This window comes from Giraffa tippelskirchi, chromosome X (assembly GCF_054371585.1).
Source record: "Giraffa tippelskirchi isolate mGirTip1 chromosome X, T2T-mGirTip1v1.2.pri, whole genome shotgun sequence".
Taxonomy (NCBI): domain Eukaryota; kingdom Metazoa; phylum Chordata; class Mammalia; order Artiodactyla; family Giraffidae; genus Giraffa; species Giraffa tippelskirchi.
Window position 1 is genome coordinate 33,524,000 of NC_137289.1, and position 20,761 is coordinate 33,544,760.

Here is a 20,761-nt window from a genome sequence, read left to right on the forward strand (position 1 = left end):
TGATTTACTGCACTCTGTATAACAGGCTCCAGTTTCATCCACCTCATTAGAACTGATTCAAGTGCATTCTTTTTAATGGCTGATTAATATCGCATTGTGCATATGTACCACGGCTTTCTCATCCATTCGTCTGCTGCCGGACATCTAGGTTGCTTCCATGTCCCTGCTATTACAAGCAGTGTTGTGCTGAACACTGGGGTACACGTGTGTCTTTCAAGTCTGGTTTCCTCGGTGTGTCTGCCCGGCAGTGGGATCGCTGGGTCGTATGGCAGTTCTAGTTCCAGTTTTGTAAGGAATCTGCACACTGTTCTCCACAGTGGCTGTACTAGCTTGCATTCCTACCAACGGTGTAAGAGGGCTCCTTTTTCTCTGCACCCTCTCCAGCATTTATTGTTTGTAGACTTTTGGATAGCAGCCATTCTGTCTGGTGTGAGATGGCACCTCATTGTGGTTTTGATTTGCATTTCTCTGATAATGAGAGACGTTGAGCATCTTTTCATGTGTTTGTTAGGCATCTGTATGTCTTCTTTGGTGAAATGTCTCTTTAGTTCTTTGGCCCATGTTTTGACTGGGTCGTTTACTTTTCTGGAATTGAGCTGCAGGAGCTGCTTGTATATTTTTGAGATGAATTCATTGTCAGTTGCTTCATTTGCTATTGTTTTCTCCTATTCTGACGGCTGTCTTGTCAGCTTACTTATAGGTTCCTTCCTTGTGCAAAAGCCTTTAAGTTAATTAGGTCCCATTGGTTTATTTTTGCTTTTATTTCCATTACTTGGGGAGGTGGGTCGTAGAGGATCCTGCTGTGATTCATGTCAGAGCGTGTTTGGCCTCTGTTTTCCTCTAGGAGTTTGATAGTTTCTGGTCTTACGTTTAGATCTTTAATCCATTTTATTCCTGTGTATGGTGTTAGAAAGTGTTCTAGTTTCACTCTTTTACAAACGGAAGGGACTTTGAGTATGCTCAGCTGCCCCCACACCCAGGGTGATGCTATCCCTGGAAGGTAGGGGGCAGAGGCAGTTGGACCACTGAGGATCCGCTGTCGAGATACGGACATTTCTCCATCCTGTACCAGACATAGCATTAACAGAAGGGACTGGGTGCGATCCATCAGCTGGACTAGCATCTAACTGGAAAAACCACTAACGAGTATTCAGGGTGGGAGGACAGAGACAAAACAGGAGATCTGCTTATCGGGAAGCTTGGCACTTAGCGCTCAGTAAGGGTAAACTGAAGGGAACGGGGCTGTGGTGGAAACTTTACTAAGATGTTTTATCAATCAAGAAACAGCTTCTCCCAGGGGGATTTATAAGAGCTACAGCATAAAGAGTGGCATGTTGGCTGTGGGTCCCAGCAGCTCGGGCAGCGGGAAAAGTGGCAGCGGTCAGGCTACTCGGCCTCGCCAAGGCTCTTGGCGCGCCGCGGCCCTCAGGCGCCGGCTCTCGCCCACCCCGCCGCCACGATGCCCAAGAGGAAGGTCACCTCTGCAGAGGAGGCGGCGAAGGAGGAGCCCAAGAGGAGATCTTCAAGGCTGTCAGCTAAACCGGCTCCTGCAAAAGTGGAAACGAAGCCCAAAGAGGCCGGGGAAAGGATAAATCTTCAGGCAAAATAATGCAAACAGAAGGGAAAAGAGGAGCAAAGCCAAAACAGGCGGAAGGGGCCAACCCAGACACTAAAGAAGACTTACCTGCAGAAAACGGAGAGACTAAAATCGAGGAGAGCCCAACCTCTGATGAAGCAGAAGGAAAAGAAGCCAAGTCTGATTAATACCGCACACCCAGTCCGGTCAGTGGTCCCTGTTTCCCCTCTTGTCCCATCCAGAGGAATATTTTTATCGCCTATTTTGTAAATGCAAGTATTTTAGTAGCTCTGAAACATTTTTAAAAAGGAGGAAATCCCACCTCATCCCATTTTTTAAGTGGAAATGCTTTTTTGCAAGAGGTGAAATCATTTGCTGGTTGTTTATTTTTTGGGACAACCAGAAACTAGTGGGATATTGGATAGTGGAGGCTTTGATTGTCTTGGGGTCAGCTTAACAGTCCATAGATGGGGGTAGCTTTTCTATCCTATAATACAAAAGCATACTAAATGGCAGTGTGGAGTCAGTTGTGCATTTAATGTCTTGAACACTTTAAATTACTTCTCTTCCCAGCTTGTTTTGGTAGGATTCGTTCCTACAGCCAACTACTCCTTGATCTTGACTCTCCTGGTCAGAATTTTGTGCACTCTGTAATATCTTTGGTCGTGGTAGTTCAGTTTTCCTAGGAACTTGGTCAATGTGCTGTGAACGACTGACAGTTTGAGGATATAGTGTATATGATAGTGTGAATCAGTGGGACGTATGATGTAACAGAATATCAATATTTGAAGATAACTGGTACTTGATATCCTGTTAAGGAAAATTTGCTCCCAATTTTAAGCTGGAAAGTCACTGGAATAACTGCTAAGAATCACAACTACATGATTGTTTTCAGTTTCTGGTATGTATGTGAAGAAGTGTGTACAAATCGAAATGTCTGCGTAGTGATCCTCAAAACAACCAATCAAAACTCCATTATAAAAGATGAAAACAAGAGTGGCATGTTGTGTGGGGGGAAGTGGTTACTATGACAGAAATTGCTCAAGATAGTAAACCAATCCCTTTTTTCCTCTCTTAATTGAAGGTTTGGTTGAAGAATATGAGAGTCAAGGGGAGGAGACATCAGAGGGCATTAATGTTGAGAAATACGCACCGCGCCCCCCCTCCCCGGGCCACCCTGTGGGCATCATCTCGGATGGGCCCTGTAGTCCCATCCTTGTTCTGGAGCCTGATTGGAGAAGGGTTCTTCTGGAGCCACTGTCATGCAGGCGGCCTGTGCCATCCATGCCTCCTCTGCCCTCGCGTCCCTCTGGCCAGGCCGAAGTTGGCCCAGAATCAGCCCCTGTCACCCGTGACCGTGCTGTAGTCCCTCGTGACTAAGATATGGTCTCCATGACAGTTCTTCTGAAGATATTTTCTGCCAGGTTTTATGCACAGCACAGTACCAAGAGCACTTCACCGAATGCCCGTTAAATGAGTTGAATACATGCAAAAAGTCAGTGTCCCCCTTTTAAAGTAGGGCACATTTTTGTATTTTTCAATAAAGAGGTGAATTCTCAGCATCTTTTGTGTGTGTGTGTGTGTGTCCAATGGGGTTAAGTGTGAACAGATGGGAATTTCTAAGGGAATGTCATTCACAGAGAATGGCAAGGAGGCCTCCTATCAAGAGGTGCCATCCCCCGGTCACTGGCAGTGGGCCTGTGTGCATGATAGAAGTTTTCCAAGTACCCAAGGTTGGTTTCTACTGACGCATACTTTTTTTTCCCTCCACCTTCCATTATCCCATCCTCACCCTCACCCTTTGGTGTTGCATGCACATGCAAGATGGGGCGGGACGAGTCCCCAGTGAGAGAAGAGTGTATTTCCAGGCAGGGTAGAGTCCCACCCGTGGTAATTGAAACACTCAGCCCAATGCTGGACACAAGGGAAGCTTCCTAAGAGGCTACATTACAGGGATCCATGGGAAGGTGGCAGCCGAGCATTCATCCCACATGCTCCAAATTCTGTTCGCTGTCCTCTCTGGGGAGAAGATGGGGGAATGGGAGTCCTGGCACACAGGTTCTGCTGCTTCAGAGGCGACACAGAGGAGACCCCATAAGGCCGGTGAGGAGTATTGCACCTTCCTCCAAAGCAATCACACCTTGCAATGTATTATCTTCCTTGAGAGAACCTTGATTCCTGCTAATTCAACACCAAAACGGATTATTTTGGTTTAGTGCTGTGCAAAGCAAGAAGAGCGCCTTCCCGAGTAGCGTCTTCAGGCCCACGTTTTAGAAAGCATTAAGTTCTCAGTACAACCTTGGCACCTGACCTGTCTCTTGAGAAACCTGTATGCAGGTCAGGAAGCAACAGGTAGAACTGGACATGGAACAACACACTGGTTCCAAACAGGACAAGGAGTATGTCAAGTCTCTATATTGTCACCCTGCTTCTTTAACTTCTAGGCAGAGTACATCATGAGAAACCCTGGGCTGGAGGAAGCACAAGCTGGAATCAAAATTGCCGGGAAAAATATCAATAACCTCAGCTTATGCAGATGACACCACCCTTATGACAGAAAGTGAGGAGGAACTAAAAAGCCTCTCGGTGAAAGTGAGAGAGGAGAGTGCAAGAGTTAGCTTAAAGCTCAACATTCAGAAAACGAAGATCGTGGCATCCGGTCCCATCACTTCCTGGGAAATAGATGGGGAAACAGTGTCAGGCTTTATTTTTGGGGGCCTCCAAAATCCCTGCAGCCATGAAATTAAAAGACGCTTACTCCCTGGAAGGAAAGTTATGACCAGCCTAGATAGCATATCAAAAAGCAGAGACCTATGCCAACAAAGGTCCGTCTAGTCAAGGCTATGGCTTTTCCAGTAGTCATGTACGGAGGTGAGAGTTGGACTGTGAAGAAAGCCGAGCGCCGAAGAACTGATGCTTTTGAACCGTGGTGTTGGAGAAGACTCCTGAGAGTCCCTTGGACTGCAGGGAGATCCAACCAGTCCATCCTAAGGGAGATCAGTCCTGGGTGTTCATAGGAAGGAATGATGTTGAAGCCGAAACTCCAGTACTTTGGCCACCTCATGCGAAGAGTTGACTCATTGGAAAAGACCCTGATGCTGGGAAGGATTGGGGGCAGGAGCAGAAGGGGACGACAGAGGATGAGATGGCTGGATGGCATCACTGACTCGATGGACATGAGTGTGGGTAAACTCTGGGAGTTGGTGATGGACAGGGAGGCCTGGCGTGCTGCGGTCCATGGGGTCCCAACGAGTCGGACACGACTGAGCGACTGAACCGAACTGAACAACCATTGCTCGGAGCAGTGCAAGGCTTCTTTAATGTTCAGTTCAGTTCCGTTTAGTCGCTCAGTCGTGTCTGACTCGTTGCGACCCCGTGGACTGCAGCATGCCAGGCTTCCCTGTCCATCACCAACTCTCAGAGCTTGCTCAAACTCATGTCCATCGAGTCAGTGATGCCATCCAACCATCTCATCCTCAGGACTGAGTTCCTTTAGGATGGACTGGTTTGATCTCCTCGCAGGCCAAGGGACCCCCAGGAGTCTTCTCCCAGGTCACAGTTCCAAAGCATCAATTCTTTAAGATGGTTTCTGTTAAATGTGTTTAATGGTGAACACTGAGGTCCTCCTGTGAAGTGACTGCTGAGATAAGTGCCTTGACTCCATTGGAATTTCCCCTCACAAGGGTACATCCCAGGCCAGTTTCACAGCTTGGATGCTCCCAGTGGAGCGAGAGGCTCTGTTTTGGGGGGGAAAGCATGTGCTTTAGGCTGTGCTTCCACTACTTTCACTCCTCTCTTCTCTCCCTTTGCACTTGTGGCTGTGTGTCAGACATCAGCACCGTGGTTGTGTGTGATGTGGGCCTTCTGCACAGAGAGGAGGGGAGTGCACCCTGAGGCCCAGCCTCCGCTGGGAGAGAGGAACAACTGAGCCCCAGTGTGCACACGTTGCCATCCTCACCAGATGCTTTTGAAAACACAATTTCTCATTTCCGAGTATTGACCCCTGACCTTCTTTTTAAACATCAGGTTCCTCAAACTTCAGAAATACAAGTACAGCATCTTGTACAAACAAAAGCCACCGGCCACCACCGCTGCTAAGTCGCTTCAGTCGTGTCCGACTCTGTGCGACCCCATAGCCGGCAGCCCACCAGGCTCCGCCGTCCCTGGGATTCTCCAGGCAAGAATACTGGAGTGGGTTGCCGTTTCCTTCTCCAGTGCATGAAAGGGAAAAGTGAAAGTGAAGTCGCTCAGTTGTGTCCGACTCTTAGCGACCCCGTGGACTGAAGCCTGCCAGGCTCCTCCGTCCATGGGATTTTCCAGGCAAAAGAGTACTGGAGTGGGGTGCCATCGCCTTCTCCGTAAATCTTACCTAGGTGAATCTATTTAGAGGGCTGCTTCCACATTACAGAAAGCTGTCACACGACCTGCATTGTAAGGGATACCCTAGCTAGGCTAAGGAACACCAGGATCATAACCATTAGAGGTTTCTCAGCTTATAACTAATCCCAAGCCCAAACTGTTCATTGTGGGTGAGGTGAGTAGGGTGGAGAACAAGAGTTCTGGAAGATGGTCCCAGTCAAAGGGAGAGAGAGGAGGGGAAAGAGGAGGGTGAGAAGGGAAAAGGTGGGCGCCAAGGAGGGGATTAGAGGAGCCAAAGAAGAAAAAGAGGAATTTAACCCAAGTCCAGGGGCTTTCCAGGTGGCTGAGCCATAAGGAATCCGCCTGCCAATGCAGGAGACGCAGGTTCCATCCCTGGGTCGGGAAGATCCCCTGGAGAAGGGAATGGCAACCCACGACGGTATTCTTGCTTGGAGAATCCCATGGACAGAGGAGCCTGGCGTGCTACAGTCCACGGGGTCGCAAAGAGTCGGACGCGACTGAGCGACTAAACAACGACGACACCCCAGTCCACACAGCGCCCAGCATAAGAAACCCGTGCACTTGTGCAGAGGGCCGGCAGCCCCAGACGCGGTAGCGGAGCATAGCAAAGCAGATGCTGTGTCCTCCACAATCGCGTCCAGGGCCAAAGCAAGGGCCACGTGCAGTGTTCTACACTTGCTCTCTGACGTAGGTTAGTAGACATTTGGATTACTTGTTGCATTTGCAAGGAACAGGCTGGGCTTCTTGCAGCAGGCCTCCGAGCACACAGTGTGTCTGCAAATACAGCCCCAATTCCCTCGCCCCAGTATCCTCCAGGGAACGGGGCGGGCTCTGCGTTTAGCGCCTTCCTGCAAAAATCCAGCAAGTAGTCTCCCACCTACATCTTTCCGTCTGAATCACTAGCCCGTTTCATGGACTTTGAGAGCGAATGGACCAGAATCACAGTCCCATCCGTTAATTATCGACTTCCCAGAGGGAAGTCGCGCTCAGAGCCCACGCGACAAGGGGGGACGACTGTCGTCTCAGCCGGCTGGGGTTGCTGGGGCCCCGCGGTTTCTCCAGTCCCATCTCTGCGTCGAACGCTCCGGGGGCCGGGGGGAGGGGGGTTGGGGGGAGGAACAAATGGCAGCAAGCCTGAGCCCATCGAGGGCCAGGCGGAGAGACGTTCTCCCAACATTTCTCCCAGGCTCCCGGGACGCGTGAGGTCTCATTCCCTCGCCCCTCCCCTGTCCCAAGTCAGCTCGCACGATCGGGAGAAGCCCCTAGTTCAGGACCGACCCCAGGCAGGAGCCGGGAGTATTCAGCTCAGCCACAAGTGGGAGCTCGCGCGCCCCCACCCGCTCGCCCCCTGCCAGGACTCTCCCCACGTGCACCCCTCTACTCTATGGCCACGCCCTGCCCAGGTGCACGCCCCAGCGGCCACACCCACCGCACGCGCCGTTACTGGGGAGACAAGCTATAAACTCGCAACGCGGCGTCACAGAAAGAGAATCCGACCGGTCAGGCCCTCGGGATCGCCGCCGTCAACAGCGCAGCGTCGGCCGAGGCGCACAGCTGCTCGGACAGCGCTAGCGACATGGACCGTGCGCCCGGAGACAACCACGAAGACTCCGGTTACCTCGGCCTGGGAGTCGACGAGCCCCAGGAAGAACCCGGTCAGTGTCCGGAGCGGGATAGGTGCCCTGGCGAACTCGAGGGAAAGGCCCTTTCCCTGGGAGTGGCGAGTGGACGGGACGCGGCTGCGGCGCGGGCGCCGTCGCCGCTCAGGTCGCGGGCCCGCGCCTCCCGCCGCGGCGCACACTCGGCGCTCCGACGCCCAGACTTCTTGTCTTTTTCCTTTCCAGATACGAAGCCCACCGAGGTCTCGGGCATCGCAACAAGTGCCGCCGTCGAGGAGGAGTCGGGGTCGGAACCTGAGTCGGCAGCGGCGGCAGCAGCAGCGGAACAGGGCCAGGTTGGGGTGGGAGCACCCGACCCCATGGTGGACGAGATCCAGAAGGGCGGCGGCGGCGACGGCGACGGCGACGGCGACGAGGAGGAGTTCCCGCAGGAGCCGCCGATGCAGGCGGACGCCGAGGATCCGCAGCCCTCGGACAGGCAGCCAAGATTCCACGGCTGCCCGTTCCACCGGCTGCACCTGAAGGAGCTGGAGAGCATTTTCCAGCGCAGCCGGTACCCCAATGTGTTCGCTCGGTAAGTGGCTTGCTCTGGAGGCGCCCCAAATTTTCTGGGACGTTAGGGCTCTTCTCCCGACGCCTTTGGCGCTGTCCCTTCCCCCAGAGCCCGATCTCGGTGGGGGGCTCGAGGCCCTTGGAGGCTGCCCGCCCTTGGGCTCCCGGGTTGGGGCGGGGCGGTGAGTGAGTGAATTAAATCCGGAAGCGTAGGTTTCGGTGAATAACGTTTCATTGGATCGGGGTTTAGGTCAGTGGGAGGCGAGTGAGACCCAGTCGTGCAAGTGCAGGATTGAATCTTGCCTTTATTTAAAATGTTAAATAATTTGGTCGTCGTGCAATGTTTTCGCGCGTTTAGTCTTCCAATATTTATTTGGTTGCACCCGGTCTTGGTGGCGGCATGCGAGATCTTTCGTTTCGGCCTGTGGGATCTAGCTCCCTGACCAGGGGTTGAACCGCGCCCCCTGCCGGGGGAGCGAGAAGTCTTAGCCACTGGACCACCAGGGAAGTCTCGGTGCCTTTAGTCTTGATTCTTAAACAGTGTATTAAAAACGCTTAATATGGAATACTGAGGTTTTCAGCGCTCCCATAAATTTTGTGCACAAAGGAAAATTCTCCCTAAAGAGAGCCTGGAACTGGATATACAAAAGGATGTTCCCTGGGCATTTGGGAGAATACAAATTTTAAAACCAGCATAAAATGGACATCGTATATCTAATGTGGTCCACAACTCCCAAATACTGAATATTTGCCATTTTCTCCCCTTAGGAAGGCGCTTTCAAGTCGCAGCGATGGGAGCGAAGCCAGAGGGCAGTTCAGTAAGCCTGAAAACAACAATTTGTGAGGGCAGCCGTTATAAAACCTGCTTCAAGTCTTGGACACACTGGTCCTAGACATTCTCAAGGTTTTTGTTTTTGTTTTTGTTTGGATGCCTTTTCCATGTTTAGCAAATAAGTTTTGAACTTTGGGGGCTTTGGCCAGTAGAAATAGGATAAGTAAACACCAATTTATGAAAATGCCAGTTATCAGTAGTAATGTGATTTCCTAAAAGAGCAAGAAAAGGAAATCACTGTTGTTCCTATTTCCTGTGAAAACTGAGACATAATAAAGTTCAATTTCTTCTAACTCTGGTATCCTTTATTGAGCACTTTGTGGAGTCATGTTGGGGCTGCATCTGATCTGGGAAGTGCACATTACTGCATTAAGGATCTAGGTTATGAGAGGGTTGAACTCTATTACTTAACATATCGAAAAGTCCTTAGCTAAATAAGTGGATTTATAAATATTCAGGCACTGGAGTTAGGGAGTAACTCACATACACTGTATGAGTAAGTGTCTGTTTAGTTAGGCTGAGACTGATATGGGGAGACAGCTTAGAAGTCCAAGTGCAGGGGACTCCTGCCATTGATTTTAGTGCTCAGTAAAGCAGTGTAGAAAGCGTCAGCCCTACATCATTTTTAAAAACTATTTCTTTGGTTGCACCAGGTCTTAGATGTGGCATCTAGTTCCCTAACCAGGGATTGAACCCGGGTCCCAGCATTGGGAGTGGGGAGTCTTAGCCACTGGACCAGCAGGGAAGTCCTAGCCCTACCACTTCATGTTTGGTGTGCTATGATGTGTCAGCCTGAAACCATTGCTAAAACAGTGACATTATGGTGGAGGGTAGGAGCAAGGTGTACAAACTGGAAATTTGTCTGAAAATTGACACGACAATTTTGAATAAAGTGGCACTGAGCTAAGAGTGACCAGTTTAAGAGAATTGCATACAGTCAAACCATACACCTGGTGGATGGGGCTCAAATTGAACTTTATGAGTGAATATCCTCTGGAGGACTTGGGAACATCTAAAGATATATTTTTGATGGTATTATTTTAAAGAGGTGGGTTTCGGGGAATGTGTTTGGTGGGCGGTGGGAGTGGTGGGGGGAAGGGAAGCTTTCAGTTCAGGCCAGATTCTTTACCTGTGTTCACTTGAAATACTTTTTTGTTTGCTCAGGCAGCGATGACTGATTTGTAGGTCACAAGATTACCATTTGAGACTGTAGAAAAACCATAGGCTGTATTAAGAGAGTATGTATCCAAAACTCCCAGATGAGTTTATTCGCTTTGCTTCACAGTGCCCATGTGAGTGCAGTGATGGATACAGGCTGCCGGACTGGTGGTGGTGAGTTGTAGTGAACTTGGACCCAGGTGAGCTAAACTTTCCTCACCTCTGTAGGCTGAAATATCAAGGCAGTGTCCAGGGCGTCAGCAATCATGTCCCAGTAAGACAAGCCACAAGCCCCATGGGCCCTCCATAACCAGGCCTGCCTTGTCTATTTAACTTGAGGGAAACCTGTTTAAAAATCCAACTTGCTCCTATTGAACATCTCCTTCAGATGGAAGGAACTTTTATTTATTTATTTATTTGAATTTTTTTTTTCCTTTAAAACAATCATTTATTTTAATTGGAGGCAAATTTCTTTACAATATTGTAGCGGTTTTTGCCATACATCGACATGAATCAGTCACGGGCACACACGTGTTTCCCATCCAGAACCCCCCTCCCACATCCCTCCCCATTCCATCCCCCGGGGTCCTCCCAGTGCACCAACCCTGAGCACCCTGTCTCAGGCATCAAACCTGGACCAGCGATCCACTTCACATTTGATAATACACACCTTTCAACGCTACCCTCTCAAATCATCCCACCCTCGCCTTCTCCCACAGAGTCCGAAAGACTGTTCTTTACATCTGTGTCTCTTTTGCTGTCTCACATATAGGGTCATCGTTGCCATCTTTCTAAATTCCATATATATGGGCTCGTTCGTATACTGTCTTGGTGTTTTTCTCTCTGATTTACTGCACTCTGTATAACAGGCTCCAGTTTCATCCACCTCATTAGAACTGATTCAAGTGCATTCTTTTTAATGGCTGATTAATATCGCATTGTGCATATGTACCACGGCTTTCTCATCCATTCGTCTGCTGCCGGACATCTAGGTTGCTTCCATGTCCCTGCTATTACAAGCAGTGTTGTGCTGAACACTGGGGTACACGTGTGTCTTTCAAGTCTGGTTTCCTCGGTGTGTCTGCCCGGCAGTGGGATCGCTGGGTCGTATGGCAGTTCTAGTTCCAGTTTTGTAAGGAATCTGCACACTGTTCTCCACAGTGGCTGTACTAGCTTGCATTCCTACCAACGGTGTAAGAGGGCTCCTTTTTCTCTGCACCCTCTCCAGCATTTATTGTTTGTAGACTTTTGGATAGCAGCCATTCTGTCTGGTGTGAGATGGCACCTCATTGTGGTTTTGATTTGCATTTCTCTGATAATGAGAGACGTTGAGCATCTTTTCATGTGTTTGTTAGGCATCTGTATGTCTTCTTTGGTGAAATGTCTCTTTAGTTCTTTGGCCCATGTTTTGACTGGGTCGTTTACTTTTCTGGAATTGAGCTGCAGGAGCTGCTTGTATATTTTTGAGATGAATTCATTGTCAGTTGCTTCATTTGCTATTGTTTTCTCCTATTCTGACGGCTGTCTTGTCAGCTTACTTATAGGTTCCTTCCTTGTGCAAAAGCCTTTAAGTTAATTAGGTCCCATTGGTTTATTTTTGCTTTTATTTCCATTACTTGGGGAGGTGGGTCGTAGAGGATCCTGCTGTGATTCATGTCAGAGCGTGTTTGGCCTCTGTTTTCCTCTAGGAGTTTGATAGTTTCTGGTCTTACGTTTAGATCTTTAATCCATTTTATTCCTGTGTATGGTGTTAGAAAGTGTTCTAGTTTCACTCTTTTACAAACGGAAGGGACTTTGAGTATGCTCAGCTGCCCCCACACCCAGGGTGATGCTATCCCTGGAAGGTAGGGGGCAGAGGCAGTTGGACCACTGAGGATCCGCTGTCGAGATACGGACATTTCTCCATCCTGTACCAGACATAGCATTAACAGAAGGGACTGGGTGCGATCCATCAGCTGGACTAGCATCTAACTGGAAAAACCACTAACGAGTATTCAGGGTGGGAGGACAGAGACAAAACAGGAGATCTGCTTATCGGGAAGCTTGGCACTTAGCGCTCAGTAAGGGTAAACTGAAGGGAACGGGGCTGTGGTGGAAACTTTACTAAGATGTTTTATCAATCAAGAAACAGCTTCTCCCAGGGGGATTTATAAGAGCTACAGCATAAAGAGTGGCATGTTGGCTGTGGGTCCCAGCAGCTCGGGCAGCGGGAAAAGTGGCAGCGGTCAGGCTACTCGGCCTCGCCAAGGCTCTTGGCGCGCCGCGGCCCTCAGGCGCCGGCTCTCGCCCACCCCGCCGCCACGATGCCCAAGAGGAAGGTCACCTCTGCAGAGGAGGCGGCGAAGGAGGAGCCCAAGAGGAGATCTTCAAGGCTGTCAGCTAAACCGGCTCCTGCAAAAGTGGAAACGAAGCCCAAAGAGGCCGGGGAAAGGATAAATCTTCAGGCAAAATAATGCAAACAGAAGGGAAAAGAGGAGCAAAGCCAAAACAGGCGGAAGGGGCCAACCCAGACACTAAAGAAGACTTACCTGCAGAAAACGGAGAGACTAAAATCGAGGAGAGCCCAACCTCTGATGAAGCAGAAGGAAAAGAAGCCAAGTCTGATTAATACCGCACACCCAGTCCGGTCAGTGGTCCCTGTTTCCCCTCTTGTCCCATCCAGAGGAATATTTTTATCGCCTATTTTGTAAATGCAAGTATTTTAGTAGCTCTGAAACATTTTTAAAAAGGAGGAAATCCCACCTCATCCCATTTTTTAAGTGGAAATGCTTTTTTGCAAGAGGTGAAATCATTTGCTGGTTGTTTATTTTTTGGGACAACCAGAAACTAGTGGGATATTGGATAGTGGAGGCTTTGATTGTCTTGGGGTCAGCTTAACAGTCCATAGATGGGGGTAGCTTTTCTATCCTATAATACAAAAGCATACTAAATGGCAGTGTGGAGTCAGTTGTGCATTTAATGTCTTGAACACTTTAAATTACTTCTCTTCCCAGCTTGTTTTGGTAGGATTCGTTCCTACAGCCAACTACTCCTTGATCTTGACTCTCCTGGTCAGAATTTTGTGCACTCTGTAATATCTTTGGTCGTGGTAGTTCAGTTTTCCTAGGAACTTGGTCAATGTGCTGTGAACGACTGACAGTTTGAGGATATAGTGTATATGATAGTGTGAATCAGTGGGACGTATGATGTAACAGAATATCAATATTTGAAGATAACTGGTACTTGATATCCTGTTAAGGAAAATTTGCTCCCAATTTTAAGCTGGAAAGTCACTGGAATAACTGCTAAGAATCACAACTACATGATTGTTTTCAGTTTCTGGTATGTATGTGAAGAAGTGTGTACAAATCGAAATGTCTGCGTAGTGATCCTCAAAACAACCAATCAAAACTCCATTATAAAAGATGAAAACAAGAGTGGCATGTTGTGTGGGGGGAAGTGGTTACTATGACAGAAATTGCTCAAGATAGTAAACCAATCCCTTTTTTCCTCTCTTAATTGAAGGTTTGGTTGAAGAATATGAGAGTCAAGGGGAGGAGACATCAGAGGGCATTAATGTTGAGAAATACGCACCGCGCCCCCCCTCCCCGGGCCACCCTGTGGGCATCATCTCGGATGGGCCCTGTAGTCCCATCCTTGTTCTGGAGCCTGATTGGAGAAGGGTTCTTCTGGAGCCACTGTCATGCAGGCGGCCTGTGCCATCCATGCCTCCTCTGCCCTCGCGTCCCTCTGGCCAGGCCGAAGTTGGCCCAGAATCAGCCCCTGTCACCCGTGACCGTGCTGTAGTCCCTCGTGACTAAGATATGGTCTCCATGACAGTTCTTCTGAAGATATTTTCTGCCAGGTTTTATGCACAGCACAGTACCAAGAGCACTTCACCGAATGCCCGTTAAATGAGTTGAATACATGCAAAAAGTCAGTGTCCCCCTTTTAAAGTAGGGCACATTTTTGTATTTTTCAATAAAGAGGTGAATTCTCAGCATCTTTTGTGTGTGTGTGTGTGTGTCCAATGGGGTTAAGTGTGAACAGATGGGAATTTCTAAGGGAATGTCATTCACAGAGAATGGCAAGGAGGCCTCCTATCAAGAGGTGCCATCCCCCGGTCACTGGCAGTGGGCCTGTGTGCATGATAGAAGTTTTCCAAGTACCCAAGGTTGGTTTCTACTGACGCATACTTTTTTTTCCCTCCACCTTCCATTATCCCATCCTCACCCTCACCCTTTGGTGTTGCATGCACATGCAAGATGGGGCGGGACGAGTCCCCAGTGAGAGAAGAGTGTATTTCCAGGCAGGGTAGAGTCCCACCCGTGGTAATTGAAACACTCAGCCCAATGCTGGACACAAGGGAAGCTTCCTAAGAGGCTACATTACAGGGATCCATGGGAAGGTGGCAGCCGAGCATTCATCCCACATGCTCCAAATTCTGTTCGCTGTCCTCTCTGGGGAGAAGATGGGGGAATGGGAGTCCTGGCACACAGGTTCTGCTGCTTCAGAGGCGACACAGAGGAGACCCCATAAGGCCGGTGAGGAGTATTGCACCTTCCTCCAAAGCAATCACACCTTGCAATGTATTATCTTCCTTGAGAGAACCTTGATTCCTGCTAATTCAACACCAAAACGGATTATTTTGGTTTAGTGCTGTGCAAAGCAAGAAGAGCGCCTTCCCGAGTAGCGTCCTCAGGCCCACGTTTTAGAAAGCATTAAGTTCTCAGTACAACCTTGGCACCTGACCTGTCTCTTGAGAAACCTGTATGCAGGTCAGGAAGCAACAGGTAGAACTGGACATGGAACAACACACTGGTTCCAAACAGGACAAGGAGTATGTCAAGTCTCTATATTGTCACCCTGCTTCTTTAACTTCTAGGCAGAGTACATCATGAGAAACGCTGGGCTGGAGGAAGCACAAGCTGGAATCAAGATTGCCGGGAAAAATATCAATAACCTCAGCTTATGCAGATGACACCACCCTTATGACAGAAAGTGAAGAGGAACTAAAAAGCCTCTCGGTGAAAGTGAGAGAGGAGAGTGCAAGAGTTAGCTTAAAGCTCAACATTCAGAAAACGAAGATCGTGGCATCCGGTCCCATCACTTCCTGGGAAATAGATGGGGAAACAGTGTCAGGCTTTATTTTTGGGGGCCTCCAAAATCCCTGCAGCCATGAAATTAAAAGACGCTTACTCCCTGGAAGGAAAGTTATGACCAGCCTAGATAGCATATTAAAAAGCAGAGACCTTTGCCAACAAAGGTCCGTCTAGTCAAGGCTATGGTTTTTCCAGTAGTCATGTACGGAGGTGAGAGTTGGACTGTGAAGAAAGCTGAGCGCCGAAGAACTGATGCTTTTGAACCGTGGTGTTGGAGAAGACTCCTGAGAGTCCCTTGGACTGCAGGGAGATCCAACCAGTCCATCCTAAGGGAGATCAGTCCTGGGTGTTCATAGGAAGGAATGATGTTGAAGCCGAAACTCCAGTACTTTGGCCACCTCATGCGAAGAGTTGACTCATTGGAAAAGACCCTGATGCTGGGAAGGATTGGGGGCAGGAGCAGAAGGGGACGACAGAGGATGAGATGGCTGGATGGCATCACTGACTCGATGGACATGAGTGTGGGTAAACTCTGGGAGTTGGTGATGGACAGGGAGGCCTGGCGTGCTGCGGTCCATGGGGTCCCAACGAGTCGGACACGACTGAGCGACTGAACCGAACTGAACAACCATTGCTCGGAGCAGTGCAAGGCTTCTTTAATGTTCAGTTCAGTTCCGTTTAGTCGCTCAGTCGTGTCTGACTCGTTGCGACCCCGTGGACTGCAGCATGCCAGGCTTCCCTGTCCATCACCAACTCTCAGAGCTTGCTCAAACTCATGTCCATCGAGTCAGTGATGCCATCCAACCATCTCATCCTCAGGACTGAGTTCCTTTAGGATGGACTGGTTTGATCTCCTCGCAGGCCAAGGGACCCCCAGGAGTCTTCTCCCAGGTCACAGTTCCAAAGCATCAATTCTTTAAGATGGTTTCTGTTAAATGTGTTTAATGGTGAACACTGAGGTCCTCCTGTGAAGTGACTGCTGAGATAAGTGCCTTGACTCCATTGGAATTTCCTCTCACAAGGGTACATCCCAGGCCAGTTTCACAGCTTGGATGCTCCCAGTGGAGCGAGAGGCTCTGTTTTGGGGGGGAAAGCATGTGCTTTAGGCTGTGCTTCCACTACTTTCACTCCTCTCTTCTCTCCCTTTGCACTTGTGGCTGTGTGTCAGACATCAGCACCGTGGTTGTGTGTGATGTGGGCCTTCTGCACAGAGAGGAGGGGAGTGCACCCTGAGGCCCAGCCTCCGCTGGGAGAGAGGAACAACTGAGCCCCAGTGTGCACACGTTGCCATCCTCACCAGATGCTTTTGAAAACACAATTTCTCATTTCCGAGTATTGACCCCTGACCTTCTTTTTAAACATCAGGTTCCTCAAACTTCAGAAATACAAGTACAGCATCTTGTACAAACAAAAGCCACCGGCCACCACCGCTGCTAAGTCGCTTCAGTCGTGTCCGACTCTGTGCGACCCCATAGCCGGCAGCCCACCAGGCTCTCCCATCCCTGGGATTCTCCAGGCAAGAATACTGGAGTGATTATCATTTCCTTCTCCAGTGCATGAAAGGGAAAATTGAAATTGAAGTTGCTCAGTCGTGTCCGACTCTTAGCGACCCCGTGGACTTTAACCTACCAGGCTCCTCCGTCCATGGGGTTTTCCATAGAAGAGTACTAGAGTGGGGTGCCATAGCCTTCTTCCCCACGGGACACTATCAGACCCAATTCTGAACCCTGCTAATCTTTGTTGACAGTTGAGCAGATGGCTTTGCCATACAGGGCCAGGAAGTCAGACTGTAGTCAGCACAGATCCTGCAGTTAACACACATACCTAATCTGACACACTTGCAAAGACTCAGACTACCTGGAAGAATAGCCGATACTCTTCCCCATATCTGACGGGTTTTAAAGACACAAATATACTATTTTTAATGCATCTCTACTTCTTATGGGTTCTAAAAGAATTAAGGCAGGATGGCAAGATGAGTCAGAGGAAATATCCAAAACATTGCTACAGAGTGTAATTTCCCCTTAGTCTAAGATCTAAAAGGGACAGGTCTTCTAAAATGAGTCCTACAAAAAGCATTTCTCTTAATGTGTTCTTCAAATACTGCAAAGGTAAAGAAATTAATTCTTTTCATATAAGAAAATTAACACTGATTTGTAAAAACAGTGTTTAACACTGGCTACCATCAAATAGGTTTACTCAAGATCAGTGGTCTTTCTTGAGGCTACTTTTGGCTGTTTATAGCTTATAAACACAATCTCGGAAAGACAGGAGTAGTTTCAGCATCTTACAATGATTTAAAAATTACTAAAAAATACAAAACTAAACAAAAAAAAACCTTTGTATCTTGTTGGGGTCCTTTAGTTGACCGAAACTTTGGAGTACAGGGTCGACCGATAAGAAAGCGAAAGAAGGAAGAAAAGAGACTGAGTAGCCTGAATGGGACAGAGAGAGACAGAGAGAGAGGAAAATGAAGAAATACATGGGGACCAGTGTTCTGATGGAACAAAGGCGTTTATTCAACATATTGTGGGCATATATATACTCTCTTACAAGATAGCCCTTTTTAGCAGAGACAGGGATAAAAAAATTTCACAAGTTATTCAGGAAGCTAGAGGCTAGAATCATTTTCAAGGGAGGGGTTGTAAAAGTTACTTTACATATCAGAAGGGAAGAGAGGTGTAAATGGCTCCTTTTCACCGTACGGAAAGGCTACTTTCCATACAAACGAGATACATAAATTCCTATTATTCCCGAGAGCTGGCTTGCCAGCCCTTCTCACACCTGCATTAAGGAACAAAAGTATTTATTCAAGACTGAAAACAGCATACAGGAAGCCTCCTGTTAAATGCTACCTTACGATATCTTGCTTTCTAAAGCTTCTAAAGTTGTTTCACATCCAGTAATATGTCTCCTTCGAGACAGCTGTAAAAAGTGAATTTTTAAATAAAGAGTTACCTTCAGTTCAGTTCAGTTCAGTTCAGTCGCTCAGTCGTGTCCGGCTTTTTGTGAACCCATGAATTGCAGCACACCAGGCCTCCCTGTCCATCACCAACTCCCGGAGTTTACCCAAACTCATGTCCATCGAGTCAGCCATGCCATCCAGCCATCTCATCCTCTGTCATCCTCTTCTCCTCCTGCCCCCAATCCTTCCCAGCATTAGGGTCTTTTCCAATGAATAAACTTTTTGTATGAGGTGGCCAAAGTATTGTAGTTTCAGCTTCAACATCAGTCTTTCCAATGAACACCCAGGACTGATCTCCTTTAGAATGGACTGGTTGAATCTCCTTGCAGTCCAAGGGACTCTCAAGAGTCTTCTCCAACACCACAGTTCAAAACCATCAATTCTTCAGTGCCCAGCTTTCTTCACAGTCCAACTCTCACATCCATACATGACTACTGGAAAAACCATAGCCTTTACTAGACGGACTTTGTTGACAAAGTAATGTCTCTGCTTTTAAATATGCTATCTAGGTTAGTCATAACCTTCCTTCCAAGGGTAAGCGTCTTTTAATTTCATGGCTACAATCACCATCAGCAGTGATTTTGGAGCCCCCAAAAAATAAAGTCTGACACTGTTTCCACTGTTTCCCCCTCTATTTACCATGAAGTGATGGGACCAGATGCCATGATCTTAGTTTTCTGAATGTTGAGCTTTAAGCCAACTTTTTCACTCTCCTCTTTCACTTTCATCAAGAGGCTCTTTAGTTATTCTTCACTTTCTGTTATAAGGGTGGTGTCATCTGCATATCCTAGGTTATTGATATTTCTCCTGGCAATCTTGATTCCAGCTTGTGCTTCTTCCAGCCCAGGGTTTCTCATGATGTACTCTGCATATAAGTTAAATAAGCAGGGTGGCAATATACAGCCTTGACGTACTCCTTGTCCTATTTGGAACCAGTGTGTTGTTCCATGTCCAGTTCTAACTGTTGCTTCCTGACCTGCATACAGGTTTCTCAAGAGACAGGTCAGATGGTCTGGTATTTCCATCTCTTTCAGAATTTTCCACAGTTTATTGTGATCGACACAGTCAAAGGCTTTGGCATAGTCAATAAGGCAGAAATAGGTGTTTTTCTGGAACTCTCTTGCTTTTTTGATGATCCAGCAGATGTTGCCAATTTGATCTCTGGTTCCTCTGCCTTTTCTAAAACCAGCTTGAACATCTGGAAGTTCACAGTTCACGTATTGCTGAAGCCTGGCTTGGAGAATTTTGAGCATTACTTTACTACCATGTGAGATGAATGCGATTGTGTGGTAGTTTGAGCATTCTTTGGCATTGCCTTTCTTTGGGATTGGAATGAAAACTGACCTTTTCCAGTCCTGTGGCCACTGCTGAGTTTTCCAGATTTACTGACATATTGAGTGCAGCACTTTCACAGCATCGTCTTTCAGGATTTGGAATAGCTCTACTGGAATTCCATCACCTCCCCTAGCTTTGTTCGTAGTGATGCTTTCTAAGGCCCACTTGACTTCACATTCCAGGATGTCTGGCTCTAGGTGAGTGATCACACCATCATGATTATCTGGGTCGTGAAGATCTTTTTTGTACAGTTCTTCTGTGTATTCTTGCCATCTCTTCTTAATATCTTCTGCTTCTGTTAGGTCCATACCATTTCTGTCCTTTATCGAGCCCATCTTTGCATGAAATGTTCCGTTGGTATCTCTAATTTTCTTGAAGAGATCTCTAATCCTTCCCATTCTGTTGTTTTCCTCTATTTCTTTGCATTGATCACTGAGGAAAGCTTTCTTATCTCTCCTTGCTATACTTTGGAACTCTGCATTCAAATGGTTATATCTTTCCTTTTCTCCTTTGCTTTTTGCTTCTCTTCTTTTCACAGCTATTTGTAAGGCCTCCTCAGACAGCCATTTTGCTTTTTTGCATCTCTTTTCCATGGGGATTTTCTTGATCCCTATCTCCTGTACAATGTCACGAACCTCTGTCCATAGTTCATCAGGCACTCTGTCTATCAGATCTAGTCCCTTAAATCTATTTGCCATTTCCACTGTATAATCATAAGGGATGTGATTTAGGTCATGCCTGAATGGTCTAATGGTTTTCCCTACTTTATTCAATTTAAGTCTGAATTTGGCAATAAGGAGTTCATGATCTGAGCCACAGTCCGCTCCCGGTCTTGTTTTTGCTGACTGTATAGAGCTTCTCCATCTTTGGCTGCAAAGAATATAATCAGTCTGATTTTGGTGTTGACCATCTGGTGAGGCCCATGTGTAGAGTCTTCTCTTGTGTTGTTGGAAGAGGGTGTTTGCTATGACCAATGCATTCTCTTGGCAAAACTCTATTAGCCTTTGCTCTGCTTCATTCTGTACTCCAAGGCCAAATTTGCCTGTTACGCCAGATGTTTCCTGACTTCCTACTTTTGCATTCCAGTCTCCTATAATGAAAAGGACATCTTTTCGGGGTGTTAGTTCTAAAAGGTCTTGTAGGTCTTCTTAGAACCGTTCAAGCTCAGCTTCTTCAGCGTTACTGGTCGGGGCATAGACTTGGATTACCGTGTAATTGAATGGTTTGCCTTGGAAATGAACAGAGATCATTCTGTCGTTTTTG

General features: G+C 47.8%; 1 protein-coding gene and 2 pseudogenes across 3 annotated transcripts; all 3 read left to right on the top strand.

Annotated features, from left to right (window-relative positions):
- Positions 1-1,459: 1,459 nt before the first annotated feature.
- On the top strand, positions 1,460-3,138 carry LOC145535481 (non-histone chromosomal protein HMG-14 pseudogene; annotated as a pseudogene). Its single transcript, XR_014075434.1, has one exon. The product of XR_014075434.1 is annotated as a non-histone chromosomal protein HMG-14 pseudogene (transcript).
- A 4,306-nt stretch (positions 3,139-7,444) lies between these two features.
- LOC145536764 (uncharacterized) lies at positions 7,445-9,252 on the top strand. Its single transcript, XM_081566566.1, has 3 exons — positions 7,445-7,611; positions 7,801-8,149; positions 8,896-9,252. The coding sequence occupies exons 1-3, from the start codon at positions 7,533-7,535 to the stop codon at positions 8,969-8,971; spliced, it is 504 nt and encodes a 167-aa protein (XP_081422692.1). The 5' UTR covers positions 7,445-7,532; the 3' UTR covers positions 8,972-9,252.
- A 3,168-nt stretch (positions 9,253-12,420) lies between these two features.
- LOC145536765 (non-histone chromosomal protein HMG-14 pseudogene) lies at positions 12,421-14,099 on the top strand (annotated as a pseudogene). Its single transcript, XR_014076007.1, has one exon. The product of XR_014076007.1 is annotated as a non-histone chromosomal protein HMG-14 pseudogene (transcript).
- The last annotated feature ends 6,662 nt before the right edge of the window (positions 14,100-20,761 follow it).